This window comes from Mustela nivalis (assembly GCF_964662115.1).
Source record: "Mustela nivalis genome assembly, chromosome: 9".
In the NCBI taxonomy this organism is placed as follows: domain Eukaryota; kingdom Metazoa; phylum Chordata; class Mammalia; order Carnivora; family Mustelidae; genus Mustela; species Mustela nivalis.
Genome location: NC_139028.1, coordinates 111,858,516 through 111,872,997, shown reverse-complemented (window position 1 = coordinate 111,872,997; position 14,482 = coordinate 111,858,516). Strand labels below are relative to the sequence as shown.

General features: G+C 40.6%; 1 protein-coding gene across 3 annotated transcripts in view; it reads left to right on the top strand.

The window, feature by feature from the left end:
- ATL3 (atlastin GTPase 3) overlaps window positions 1–14,482 on the top strand; it is a 50,879-nt gene extending 36,397 nt beyond the window's left edge. For all 3 annotated transcript variants that reach the window (XM_082748196.1, XM_082748195.1, XM_082748197.1), the window contains exons 9-13: window positions 5,965–6,092; window positions 6,712–6,768; window positions 8,248–8,319; window positions 8,700–9,131; window positions 10,109–14,482. In XM_082748196.1, coding sequence (XP_082604322.1) covers window positions 5,965–6,092; window positions 6,712–6,768; window positions 8,248–8,319; window positions 8,700–9,131; window positions 10,109–10,195 — 776 coding nt within the window. In that variant the 3' untranslated portion in view covers window positions 10,196–14,482. The remainder of the gene's footprint in view (window positions 1–5,964; window positions 6,093–6,711; window positions 6,769–8,247; window positions 8,320–8,699; window positions 9,132–10,108) is intronic.

The following is a 14,482-nucleotide window of genomic DNA, read 5'->3' as shown; positions in this document are numbered from 1 at the left end:
TTTTACGGTTTTCCACTCCATGTTATAAAGAATTTGTCCCACTTTTTTCCTTGAAATTTTTTAGTTTTATTTTTGTTATATTTTTGTTATATATTTGTCATAATATATTTATGATCCAGTTTAGATGCATCTTATTTTCTGAATGGCTCCCCATTTGTCCCAGAAATATTTACTGAATAGTCCAACTCACCCTCCCACCCCCACTGAAATGTCCCCTTTATCATGTATTAAGCCACTAATCGATGTGTAATATGGGGGTTAATCCCTTTTTAAAATTGGTAAAGGCCGTACTTTGGCGCCATCCTGAGGAGACTGTGGAATTAAGAGTATTTTGATGGAAGGTTGGTACCCATTTACTTAGGTGGGACAGATTAAAAAAACCAAAAAATTTTCTTGATGTCATGAGCTCTTATAATTGATCAGTTATTTAAGATGGGGTGGGAATCGGTCGAGATGAGAAGTGCATGTTCCTATTTAGAGAGAAATGTCATGCAGATTTTTTTTTTTTAAAGATTTTTATTTATTTATTTGACAGAGAGAGATCACAGGAGACAGAGAGGCAGGCAGAGAGAGAGAGGGAAGCAGGTTCCCCGCTGAGCAGAGAGCCCGATGCGGGACTCAATCCCAGGACCCTGAGATCATGACTGGAGCCGAAGGCAGTGGCCCAATCCACTGAGCCACCCAGGCACCCCGTCATGCAGATTTTAATTTATGAGGCATAAGTAAAGTCTACGTAGATTACAAAATTAAATTGTAAAAATTAAAGCATGGAAAATTTAATTTTATTAGACCTCTGGAATTGGGGAAGGACTCTTTAAACTTAGGAAGAACAAAAGAAATTGTCAAGGAAAAATGGTATTGGTTTGAATACCTAATATTATGCATATTTTTAAAAAAGGCAAACAAATTGGAGAAAATATTTCAGTGATTATAGTATACATAAGGATAGAAGATAGCATATTTGTTTATTTTGTGAAGACTGACTATATTCTAATATATCTGTATCACCTGGTAGGGGAAGAGGAAATCAATTGATGAACCAATATGGTAGAAAGTTTGGTCTAACTAGCAGCAATAGAAATGAAAGCAAATTAAAATAAAGAGCTACCATTAAATTTTAAAATGTACTATTAGGTATCTAAAAGAAAGCAAAAAAGTCCTACATATGTAAAAGGATACATAGAACTTACATATGTAAGATACAAAACCTCATATAATGAACATCAAAATTGGCAAATTTTTTCTGTAATGGACTAGATAGTAAATATTTTAAGTTTTGTGGGCCAATTACTTGTCTTTGCTTTTATAACAATGCATAGACAATGCATATATGAAGACATGGTGTGTTTTCAGAAAACTGTATGGACAGTTACACTTAGCCGGCCGTATTTGGCTCCAGGGCTGTGGTTTGCCAGTCAGCATTCCCAGTGTGCTGCTGTTTTCCTATTCCTGTGTGCTGCTTCCCTAGCCCACCTCCCTGTCTCCCTGTAGAAATTACCACTATTCTCAATTTTGGTTATTTTGCTCTTGAATTTTTTAAAAAAATCATTATTTGTGTTTGAAACATGTAGCCTGTTGCTAAGTTTCTTTAATTTTTGAATCTTATAAAAAACAGTATGTGGCTAACTTGTATTTTCATTGAGTGTTTTTTTTTTTTTTTAAAAAGATTATTTATTTATTTATTTGCCAGACAGAGATCACAAGTAGGCAGAGAAGCAGGCAGAGAGAAATAGGAGGAAGCAGGCTTCCTGTCGAGCAGAGAGCCCGATGCAGGGCTCTATCCCAGGACCCTGGGATCATGACCTGAGCCGAAGGCGGAGGCTTTAACCCACTGAGCCACCCAGGCACCCCTTCAATGAGAGTTTTATCTCTCTTTTTTTTTTTTTTAGTTAAAAATTTTTAGGGTGTCTGGTTGGCTCAGTCGGTTAAGCGTCTACCTTCGGCTCGATCGGATCATCCCAGGGACCTGGGATCTGGTTTCACGTTGGGCTCGCTCCCTGCTCAGTGGGGAATCTGCTTCTCTCTCTGCCCTCCTCCTCCTACTCATACTTCCTTCTCTCTGTGTCTCATGCTCTCTCTCTCAAAGAAATAAATAAATAAAATCTTAAAAAATTTTATTTATTTAGTTTAGAGTGAGAGGAGGGGCCGAGGGAAAGGGAGAGAGTCTCAAGCAGATTCTACCCTTTGGTGCGGAACCTGACATGGTGCTCGATCCCACTACCCTGAGACTGTGACTTGAGCCGAAATCGGAGTCGGACACTCAGGGGACTAAACCAGCCAGGTGCCCCCGAGTGTTTCATTTCTGATATTATCTGTGTTACTGCATGTAGTTTTAGTTCATTCACTTTCATTGTAGTATAATTGTGCCTTCTGCAAATATAGCAGTTTATTCTCAATGGAAACATGAGCTTTTCTAGTTTCTTGCTATTATGAATAGTGCCACAGACATTTTAGTATATGTGCATGTATGGGGGTCCTCCAAGTATATGTGCTTTAAAAGCAGGATTCCTGGAGGGTAGAGTTTGTATATTTTCACCTTTCCTGGCTAATGTCAGAGTATGTTCCAGAGTGGTGGCTCCCGTTCCGCTGCCTTCATCAGTGTATGTAGAGATTCCCGTTGACCCATCTCCTAGGCAATGCTTAGTGTTACCAGATACTAGCTTTTGCCAAATTAGTGATATAAAACAGTATGTCATTGTGGCCTTGAATTGCATTTCTCTGGTTACTAATGGGATTGAATATCTTTTCATGTGTTTATGTACATTTGTGCTTCCTTTCTTCTGCAGTTCCTGTTCATGCCTGTTCAATTTTAAATTGGATTTGTCTTCTCGGCAATGTATAGACCCTTTGTGTGTACTGTAAGATATGAAACTTTGTTAGTTATATGTTGCACATATCTTCTCCCATTTTCTGTCTTGTCTTTATTTTTTTTTTTATGGTGTCTTAGTTTTAATGTGGTTGAATTCATTCACCTTTGATCTTATGTAGTGCTTTTTTCTTTTTTCTTAAGATTTTATTTATCTGCCTGACAGAGAGAGACAGCTAGAGAGGGATCACAAGCAGGGGAGTGGGGAGGGAGAAGCAGGCCTTGCGCTGAGCAGGGAGCCTGATGCGGGGCTCTATCCCAGGAACCTGTGACTGCCACCAGAGCCGAAGGCAGAGATTTAATGACTGAGCCACCAGGTGCCCCTGTAGTGCTTTTAAAGTCTTGTTTTAGAAAATCCTTTCCTTTCTCCATACACTCACACCTGCACATACACCTTGCTGTCTCTCTCTCTCTTAGGTATTGTCTTTCATATTTGTGTTTAATCCACTGGGAACTAATTTTTGTGTATGTATGAAGTAGAGATCCATTTTCTATTTTTCTATAGATACCAATACTTTGACATCATTTATTGAATACTCTGTCTTCCCATTATTTATAATTTGTTAGGTTTTTTAAAAATGCTTTTCATTGGGGTGCCTGGGTGGCTCAGTTGCTTAAGCATCTGCCTTTGGCTCAGGTCATGATCCCAGGGTCCTAGGATTGAGTCCCTCATTCGGTTCCCTGCTCAGCAGGGAGTCCGCTTCTCTCTCTCTCCCTCTGCCTGCTGCTCTGTCTACTTGTGCTCTCTCTCTGTCCAAATAAATAAATAAAATCTTTTTAAAAAAGCCAATGCTTTTCATTTGTGCAACTTGCTAAACTCCCATTATTTCTATTAATTTATATGTGTAGATAGTAGGTACTGTCTATGACACTTAATGAAGAATGGAGTTTTTGCTTTTTTTCCACATCACATTTTATATTTTTAAAGTTTGTTGTGGACCTGTAGGAAGATGAGGATCCTAGTGCCATGTTGGATAGAAGTAACAATAATGGACATCTTTAACTTGCTCCTGATTTTTCCTGCAGAGTGATAAGTGCCTCTTTAGGGAGCTAGAGGCTACTGACCTGGACAATTGCAGACCCCTTTCGGGTTTCAGCTTAATTGAGGAGTTAATTTTGCCCAAATTTTAGCTTCCCCGTCGCAGGGAACAGCCTCAGATAAGCTGCAGCATCACGTGAACTTAGTGCGCCGCTCTGGTCCAGTTCCCTCCTGTCCCTTTGCTGCCACCTGCACGTCCAGGTCCAGCAACGCAACGGAACAAATTGTATGCAGGTTCTTGTCAGGGAGAAGGCCTCCTCAGATTCTCCAGTCCGGAGTACTGTCAAGCAGAAGGCCCAAGTCAGTAACGATTTGAAAAACAAGAAAACTCTAGTGTGTTGCAACCCTTGGCCGGCTCAGTCAGTAGAGCCTGACATTTGATCTCGGGGTTATGAATTTGAGTCCCATATTGTGTAGGATTGCTTAAAAAAAAAAAAAAATATCTAGTGTGTTGAGAGTTACAAACAACCTTCTTATACGTTGGTGGGAGAGGTATAAATTGGTACAGTCTTTCACAAAAATGACAGCAATATATAGGCACCGTGGAAAGGAAGGGGTATATTTCAAATGTTAATCATCGTCTGGCTTTAGGGATTTTTAAAAATTCATTTTGAATGTCTTCCAGGAGTGTACATTGTCATTGTATTATCTAGTAATTGCTTTTAGAGGACCATATATTCCAAGGAAAGAATCTAAGGAAATAAAAGTAACCTGAAGATTTTTCTACAGAGAGTCTTAATTTGTAATTGGAAAAATTTAGAAGCCACTTTGTTTTATTCCCTGCTCTGCCCCCAACTCTTACAACAATGTCTGCCACGAAAAGGTTCTGAAAAACTGTTGAATGAATAAAATTTGAAGTCAGATTTCTCAGTTTTATATATTAGGGTTACTTTCTCTTCAGCTGATGTTTGAATTAGTTGGCAACCTAAGAAGATTTTTTGTGTTTTGATTCCCTTGTGTCTTCAGAGATGGACCAGCCTGTTCTCACTTTGAGGAAGGAGCTCTCATTAATGGCTCTCCTGAACCCTCAGTGGGAGTTTTGTAGAAGCTGCAAAGGAGCTGTCCTCTTTCCTGAGATAGTAGCCTTTTTCTTTCAGGATGGCCCAGAAGATCTTGAGGAGATAATAGAAAATAAATGCCATGATGGCCGCCTGGGTGGCTCAGTGGGTTAAAACCTCTGCCTTAGGCTCAGGTCATGATCCCGTGGTCCTGGGATCGAGCCCCACATAGGGCTCTCTGCTCAGCGGGGAGCCTGCTTCTCTTCCTCTCTCTCTGCCTGCCTCTCTGCCTACTTGTGATCTCTGTCAAATAAATAAATAAAATATTTAAAAAAAATGCCATGAGGAATAGGTGCTCCTGCTTCTCTTAGCGTAAAAATGAACAACAGAAAAGCAAGTGGATGATGAATAGTGATTTCTCATGGATCCAAGGGGAACGTGAAGGTGTGGTAAGGGAGAGGACTGGAAGGGTTGATAATTGATTTTTTTGAAGACTGTGTTAGTAAAATTCTTTAAAAAGTGAGATTTCGTGAAATGCTACGGAGTAGACTACCTCCTGCAGAACGAAAACCAGGGGAAGGATATTCTGCGTGTTCTGTTGTGGACGAGGCAGCCCTTAATCTCGAGAAGGGAAGGGACGAGACGGTACGGTACTCTCACAGGGGTCCATCAGCGATGTGGCCGTGGGCAGAAAGTGTCAGACATGGTTGCGACTCCCTCCCCTCACTTTTTCCTTTCCTTTTTTCTTTTTCTTTTTCTTTTTTTTTTTTAAAGATTTTATTTGTCAGCGAGAGAGAGTGAACATGAGCTGGGAGAGGGGCAGAGGGAAAAGTGGACTCTCCGTTGTGAAGGGAGCCAGATGTCAGGTTCCATCCCGGGACTCTGGGATCATGGTCTGAACCAAAGGCAGACACTTAACCGAATGAGCCACCCAGGCACCCCTGCCTCCCCTCATTTTAGCAAATGTTAAAATAGGTAGACTGAAGATTGCATTTTCTGCCCATCTCGGTCGAATAAACCTGTTTGGCTTACTGTTTTCTTCTTCGTGGTCTTGTGAACAGATATTGCCAGTGAATTCAAAGAGCAGTTACAGGTCCTGATCCCATTTGTGTTAAACCCGGCGAACTTAATGGAAAAGGAGATCAATGGCTCAAAAGTCACCTGTCGGGGGCTCTTGGAGTATTTTAAGGTAAATATGGGTTTTAATTATCAAAATATTTGACTTTTGGTAAAACCGATCTCGGTCATAAACTAACCTGAATTTTACTATTTGAAAGCTTAGGGACAAGTTTCTCATGGGGGAGATGGGGAGAGGCATTTTCAGAGCCTCCAGTGTCCTTCCAGGAGTGGGCCACTGGGTGGCAGTATCGGTCTAAGAACCAAATGGATGTTCTTTGCACTTTCTTAGAGGAGTAATTACTGTGGCTAAAGGAAGATTGTTCCTCAAGGAAGATGGTGTGGACAGGAGGTGGTTAGGAAGTTGCCGTGAGTAGGAGGAGACGGCACCTAGATGTGACATGGCTTCTTCAAGGCGGACGGTCACTGTGCCCACAGGTAGTGGTGAGGCCAGTGTGCATGGGGAATCTGGTGGGACTCCTAGTCTTGCTAGGCTCGTGCTGCTTGAGAACAGTTTTAGTTAACTAAAAAATGCTAACATGCACTCAAAGGTGTGTTGTGTTTTTGCTAATTCCTGGGTGTTGATCTAGGTCTTTAGGGAAATGCAGTTTGGTCACTTTCTAAACATTAAAATAGTATTAAATGTGACAGAATCACATTTTTCACAGTCGTTTCTATGTTTATATTCTAAGGCATATATTAAAATTTACCAAGGAGAAGATCTGCCTCATCCCAAATCTATGCTTCAGGTAAGCAGTTCTTTGACGTCCTAAATGATACTGTTTGATTCTTGTTGACCTACACACAAGCCACTATTCACAAGCCTTTGAGAATGTGGGTGCCTGGGTGGCTCAGGCAGTTAGGTGTCCAACTCTGATTTGGGCTCAGGTCATGATCTCAGGGTCCTGCGACTAAGCCCCATGGAGGGCTGTGTGCTCAGTGGGGTGGTCTACTTGAGAATTCTCTGTCTCCCTTTCCCTGAACCCCCCCTCCCCATCGCTTGGGCACGTGCTGTATCTCTAAAATAAATAAGACTTAAAAAGGAATACTGTTGCTTTCCTTGCCTGTTTATGCTGAAGTATGTTAATTTTTAGCACATTCTTCATGGTGACTGTTCCTGGTTTATTTTTTATTTTATTTTATTTTTTTACAAGATTTTATTTATTTATTTGACAGAAAGGGAGGGAGGGAGCCAAGCAGGGGAGAGGCAGAGGGAGGGGGGAAGCAGGCTTCCCACTGAGCAGGGAGCCTGACATGGGGCTCTGTCCCAGGACTTTGGGATCACAAGGCAACCAAAGGCAGATGCTAATTTACTGAGCCACCCAGTAAATTAAAAAGCCACCTGGTTTTTTTGTGTATATTCATGGGGATACAGTTAAAGCAGAACGGCCCCTCACTGGGCCTGGTCTTCCCACCAAACGTACTGTGGAGAGCACTGTTTTATTATACCCAGGTAGAACAGGCCCAGTTATCTTAGACAAATTATTGTCCTGTTATCTGTTGTCTGCTTTAGTAGAACACGTCCTGGAATACCTATTTACTGCTTACTGGTCAGATTTTTTATTTTCAGCCACTTTTATTTACAACTATTTGCTATTTTCAAGATGTCATTTTGTTAACACAATTTCTGACTTTCATGTGCAGAACATAAGGCTGTTTACTGTCAAATGTTTCTTTTTAAAAAAAAAATTATTTATTTCTTTGACAGAGAGAGAGACAGCGAGAGAGGGAACACAAGCAGCGGGAAGGGCAGAGGGAGAAGCAGGTTTTCCACTAAGCAAGGAGCCTGATGTGGGGCTCCATCCCAGGCCCCTGGGATCATGACTCAAGCCGAAGGCAGACACTTAACTGACTGAGCCACCCCGGTACCCCATGTTTATTTCTTTAGTAACAAAATATTTTCAAAAAGAAAGCTAGAGTTTGAAGTTCACAGAAAGACAAATTTTTTCCCTTCTTTTTTGACCCACATCTATTTCTTAACCCACATCTATTTCTTAATGGTATTTCTAGAGGTTAATTGATGATAAAGACTCTATGTATAAGGATGTTTTTTGGCAGAAAAGGAATATTTTCTTTCATAAATTGGGCAATGTAGAAACCTAAAAAATGGCAGAAGTATCCTAAAAAAACGGAAGAATGGCGCAGGGTGAGAGGACATTGGCACTTGGTTGTTTGTGGAAGAATGTTGAAAGAGGGGATTCAGAGTTTATGCTTTCCTTTCTTAAAAGGCCACTGCTGAAGCCAACAATTTAGCAGCTGCAGCGTCCGCCAAAGACATTTATTATAACAACATGGAGGAGGTATGTTGGGCACGTGTCTTATTCTAACATACCTGTCACCTGGGCCTGTGGCTGACTTCGGAAGCTCAAACTGATCCTGTTTAATGTATCTGAAGTCGACGAGACAACAAAGTTGTGTTCAGGTCCCCCTGGTAATTGGGGTCTTCTAGTTCTTTCCATTACTAAGCAAGAAGAAAGCAGGCTTTCTGTTAATGTCACCCTGCTTATTTCAGTGTACTTTTCAGAGGAAGCGAACCCAGACTTTTACCGGTCTTGGTCATCATTTTAAAGTTAATTTCTCATGTCTTAAAATGTTCTGACTTTTTCAGTTTTTTCACTTGTTTCCTTGGGCACTTGTTTTCAAAGGGATCTTCAACATGTTATATCTTTATTCTTTTTAGGTTTGTGGGGGAGAGAAACCTTATTTGTCTCCAGACATTCTAGAGGAGAAGCACTGTGAATTCAAGCAGCTTGCTCTGGACCATTTTAGGAAGACCAAGAAGATGGGTGGGCAGGATTTTAGCCTTCATTACCAGCAGGAGCTGGAGGAGGAGATCAGGGAGCTCTATGAGAACTTCTGCAAGCACAATGCCAGCAAGAACGTCTTCAGCACCTTCCGAACCCCCGCGGTGCTTTTCACGGGCATCGTGATTTTGTACATAGCCTCAGGCCTCACTGGCTTTGTTGGTCTTGAGATTGTGGCCCAGCTGTTCAACTGCGTGGTTGGGCTGCTGTTAATAGCACTTCTTACTTGGGGCTATATCAGGTACTCTGGTCAGTATCGCGAGCTGGGAGGAGCAATTGATTCTGGCGCCGCATACGTACTAGAGCAGGTGAGTGGGGCCACTGACCAGGCTGCGGGTGACAACCACAGATGCTTGTGCCTTTATCGTAGAGTGTTGCCACTTGGGAGAGCTTCACAGTGAAAGAAGGCATGAGAAACTTCCCCTGGCCGGTTTTTGTTTTTTGATGGGCACTACGTTGTATCATCCTTCTTTAGAATGTGAATATTTATTCCTCATAGTTTGTTTCTATGCCTAAAAACTGCCCTCTAATGCGAGAAAGTTCCGACTTAGACATACTGTGTTACTCTTGGGGAGCTTCTAACCACATGCTCTTCAGACACATTTCCTGTGTGATTCTCCCCTCCTCCGAGGTTAATTTGCTTCACTGAAAATCAGGAGCTTGGGAAATTTCTCTGTTTTGAGTTCTGCTAACGGGTGGCATCTCTTTTGCTTTAAATCTTTCACAAAGCCAATGGCTGTTGACATTGACGTGTTTTCCAGGTGCAGGGATCTTTGAGCCTCATTTCTTTCTCTGAGTACTGTGAACGGATCCGTTAAGTCAGAAGCTTTTGAGGAGCCAAGATGGCTTCCCACACAACTAGGCTAGCAGAGCAGAGGCTTAGCTAAGTCTCTGCTGCCGCAGGCTCCCCTGACACCTGCATTTTCTTTTCCCGCTTTTCTTTCTTTCTTTCTTTCTTTTTTTTTTTAAAGATTTGTTTATTTATTTATTTGACAGAGAGAGATCACCAGTAGACAGAGAGGCACGCAGAGAGATTGAGGGAAGCAGGCTCCCTGCTGAGCAGAGAGCCCGATGCGGGACTCGATCCCAGGACCCCGAGATCATGACCTGAGCCGAAGGCAGCGGCTTAACCCACTGAGCCACCCAGGCGCCCCCATTTCCCTATTTTCTGAGAACCTAACCCATGATGTAGACAGAGATTTCTGAAGGTTTCCCTCCGAAGTCTTTCTCTTGGTGCTGGGTTGTCTTTTATTAACTGACATGTTGAATCCATGGACTCTTGCAGGCTACTTCTCATATGGGGAATTCCACTCAGGCTGCCGTGAGGGATGCCGTTGTTGGGAGGCCCCCTGTGGATAAAAAAGCTCAATAGCATCTTGACGAGGGGATCCAAGGAGAACGCCGCCAGCCCTTCCTGATGTCTGGATTTCTGCCACGCCAGGTCCAAGTCCAGAGGAACGCAGATCTGGGATCACCTGGGAAGAGCTGAAACTCAGCAGTAATAAATTAATAGACAGACCTTTCCCGTGGCTTCACATTCTTAAACCTACTTCCATTGCTATTGGAAGCATTTCTTTTCCTTGCTGATATAGATCCACGCCTGTGTCTGTTTTCTTATTACTCTCTGCTTTGTGCACTTTATGGGGGAGAAAGCTAAAGGAAAAACTGCAAATGTGGTTTTAAATCCTGTATGTACCACTTAGTGCCTTTTAAGATTGTATCCAGGCTTTTGAGGACACAATAGGGAGGGAATCAAGAATAACCTCATGAAAGATGCTGTTTTGGGGTGAAACCGGTCTGTTCTTTTATACCTTACTATTTAAAAATGTTTACAAAACTTGCAAAAGCTTCAGAACAAAAGACTGAAAATGATGCCATTACACTTTTAAAATCTTATAATGTCAAAAAATCCTGCTTGCCAGAGAATGTGGAAAAACCACAGCCTATTTAAATCCACCATACACTGAAATTTATGGTCTTTTACTGACAGGCTGACAGTTTTGTTGGAACATACTCTTATTTTATTTTTGCCTTCATTCCTCTAGCTTCTTTTTAGAAAAGAGGCAAACATGCCTTGAAGAGCCAGAATGGCTCATAATGAAAAGAGTAAGTGCGATACTTTAAACAAAAAAGCTTGAGTTTAAATGAACTGTGTGACCTCTGATAAGTCACTTGAACTTGTGCCTTGGTCAGATTCACTGTTTGCAGGTTTATATACACACATGTATTCTATATATCTCACGGTTGTCATTTAAGAGGTCTTGTTTCAAGAGTTCTACATAAGAACAGAACTTTATTGAGGACGAAAGGAAAGACATGACCAGACATCACTGCCTTCAGTTGTCCTGTTTCATGTGGCCTAGGAGTAAATCAGGTCTTTATCCAAAACATTTACTTATGTTCTCCTGGCCACTAATCTTTTTAATAATAAAGCTAAAATTTGTCAGTTTTGTTCAGTGAATCTTCCTTTCTTTAACCTCACTTGCCTAGTCTGGTAGCTTTAAAATAGCTTTGGCTTAGTGAGGACTGAAGTCACACCCAAATGTGGACATGGTCTAGAAGTGTCTAAGAAATCTTTTTATTTACCTTGACCGGGTGATAACATTTTATCTATGAATTGCCTTTTCCTTTGATTATAATATAATGGTGAATTGTGGATTTTTAAACTCCATAAAACTTGCCTGTAAGTATTTACATAAACTTTCAGGTAGGAGAGCCTTAATTCTTAAGATAATTTTTATTGTGGGAGGGAGATAGAAAGGCTAAGGTGAAACCCAAGTGTAGATTCTACATACGTGAAGAAGTCTGAATGGAAGGCAGAAGAAAGAAGCGTGTAATTACTTTATCAAAGAATTTTCTTCTTACTACTTTAAACACTTCACCACTGAAGTATTTTTATGGGTCTGAATTAATTCCAAGCATTTTATATATTTTTTCATGTCTACATACCATCTTGCCCTGAAGTTCTTGCTAGTTTATTCAATTGCCATTAAATTTTAGGAAAGTTCCAGCTTGTTCTAAAAACTGTTTACTTGCATATCAGTGATGCTTAGTGTTGACTGTTAAATTGGAAACTTCTCTTTGAAATTGTGGTGCATTTTCAGGTGGCCTCACATCTTCCTGAAGGTTCATAATATTTGCTAAAGGCCTTGCAGATGTTGAGGTACTTGGCTTTTAATGCATTGTAGAGGCACATTTATAGATTTCAAATGTTGTCTAGAGTGATGCTTTTAATGGTGAGAAAATGATGATGTGTCTAAAACGTATTTTAATACTAAAGTATTAGAATTTTTAAAGCAAACCAGTAAACTAAATCCTAAGAAAGTCATACATTACAGTATGTGGTAATGTATGACTTTCTTAGGATTTAGTTACTGTTCAAATTCACCATTTCTCTTTTGATCTTAAATAATTTGGTTAATTCCCTGGGGAAGCCTTATTATTTTTGCCTTTCTAGGTTAACTTATTCTGGCTCTGGAAAGCATTGGATCAAGTTTTCTCAATGATGATCCTTAATGAGTTTTCTTTGGCTTTCTTTTCTCTATTTTTCCAGTAAATTGGTAGTTTTATATCAACTTTTTCAATAAAAGATGCATTCTCATTGCTGGCTTTGAATAGTCCAGGGAGATTTATAACCAGGTTGAAAAGCATGTCTTATACCTCTAAACTTCCCTTAGCCTTTAGTTTGTGGGTCAGAGACATTGCTTAGGCGTTCACACTGCAAATGTTTGCCTGGTGTGTGTAGCTCTGCCACTCCTGACCAGCCTTTTCACAGAAGCATTTATGGTTTGCATGTTTCCAGCAGTTATATGGGGGCATTGTCCTATTAACGTATAAAAGGAGGTTTTTAGAATGTCTATAGGAAGTGTTCATTTCAGGAAAAAATTTCTTTAAAAATCCAGTTAGCTCTTTATAGTTAAAATAATAGAATCAAAATTTCAATTCTTTCATGAGAAATCTTTCTGGATTGGTTTGTAGATACAGTGGGGGGAAGTGATCATGTGTGATGACCCAGTGTCTTCAGAGCTGTACCGTTTTAGCGATATACCAAGAGATCTGTTCCGCGGGGGGCTACCTATTAACGCTGTCTTCGTACTTGGTAGAATTGCCTATGAATATCATTTTGCTGTATCCATTCTTTCTCTTGTCTCTTAACACGAGATGAAAGGCTTTAGGCAAATAAACAGGCAAACTGCCTCGTTACTGGCCGAGCGTTCCGTTAGCAGGCCATAGCCAGTGTTTTACCTGCCTTATAAAAGTGGTGTCTTGGATAGGGTGAGTTTGGATGGGTCCCTATGTACTATGGATGAGTTACAGATAAGTAGGTTGACCTAAGCCCAGGCAAAAGTGATTTAAAAAAAAAAAAAAAAAGTTCTATTTTTTCCTGGAGTTTTCTTTCTTTTTTTAAGTAGTTTATATAGAAGTCTTCATCGGACTTTTTCCCCCAAAGAAATATTGAAATGTAATTTAGGAGGATTTAGGATGGCTACCATCCAAGGAAGCCAGCGTGGGCTACATCTTCCTGGCTCACATTTAGATCTGACAAAATTTTAGTCAAGGGGTATGGCATAATGAAGACAAGCTTCAGTCATGAAAGTACAAGCTGTTTGTGTAAGTGGTTTTTTCCCATTGTAAGAGCCCATTTGCTGCGATGGGTTAGTTTTTCTTACTTACATCGTGTTGTAGTTATGTTTTGGCTCTCATCTATGTTAGAGTGCCTGAGACGTATTTGGGAGACTTGTTTAAAACCATTCCGATCACTAGCTTTATGTCAGGGATTGCCTCCGTGGGTCTGGATTTTGGCCCTGGAATCATCCCTTTGATATCAGTATTGGAGGTGGCTTCAGAGACCGGCGAGAGAGCCGAGCGGACGGACAGGTGCTGCCTGCGGCTCCAGATAGGTTCTCTGCTGCCATGACTATAACCGATGGCTCACCGTGTTCAGAGTCATAGGGGCGATGTCTTTCATCTAGAGAATTAGCTAAGCTTGTTAAAGCTGTTTTTCTAAATTAAGATATCCTAGTGCCTTCTCTGAAAAATGAATGTACAAGTGTCCTGTTTACTAACGGATGTAATTAGGATTTAAAAAACAAAAACACTTTTTGAAGGGTGTTTTTTAAAAAGGAAAATTTAGCACTGTGACTTGAACCCCTCATCTTTCGTGCACAGAACACCTTAAGCTAATAAAAACAGAAAGGAAGGAGAAAATAACTAAAAATTCGTGACAGAAGTACCCCCATAACAGGAACTTTCCAGAACAGGTCTAGGAGCAGAAAGATTTCAAAAGAAAATGTTCCTCCTTGGAAGGAATTTTCATGTGCTGGAACTAAAATTTAACTGTAGTGCTCTTCTGACCGAGGAAAGGTTGCATTTGATTCCTGAAGCTTCCTAATTTAGTTGGCTAAATGCTGCCATGGACTTAAGCCTTAAAGGGACCCATATTAATCCTGAGCGTCTACAAGTTTTCTTTTTCTTTTCTTTATAAAATGATTTGTTGAAAATACTTTCTTTCTCCCAGACCCTTGCCTTTGAATGGCTTTAAAATTTAATACCCGTTTTTAAAAGTGCAATGGGCTGAGATTATGCTATTAGTTTTAAAAGCATGTTTTCTGTTTCTTAGTTGTAAGGTCATTTAATTGAATAAAGATTATAGCACCAA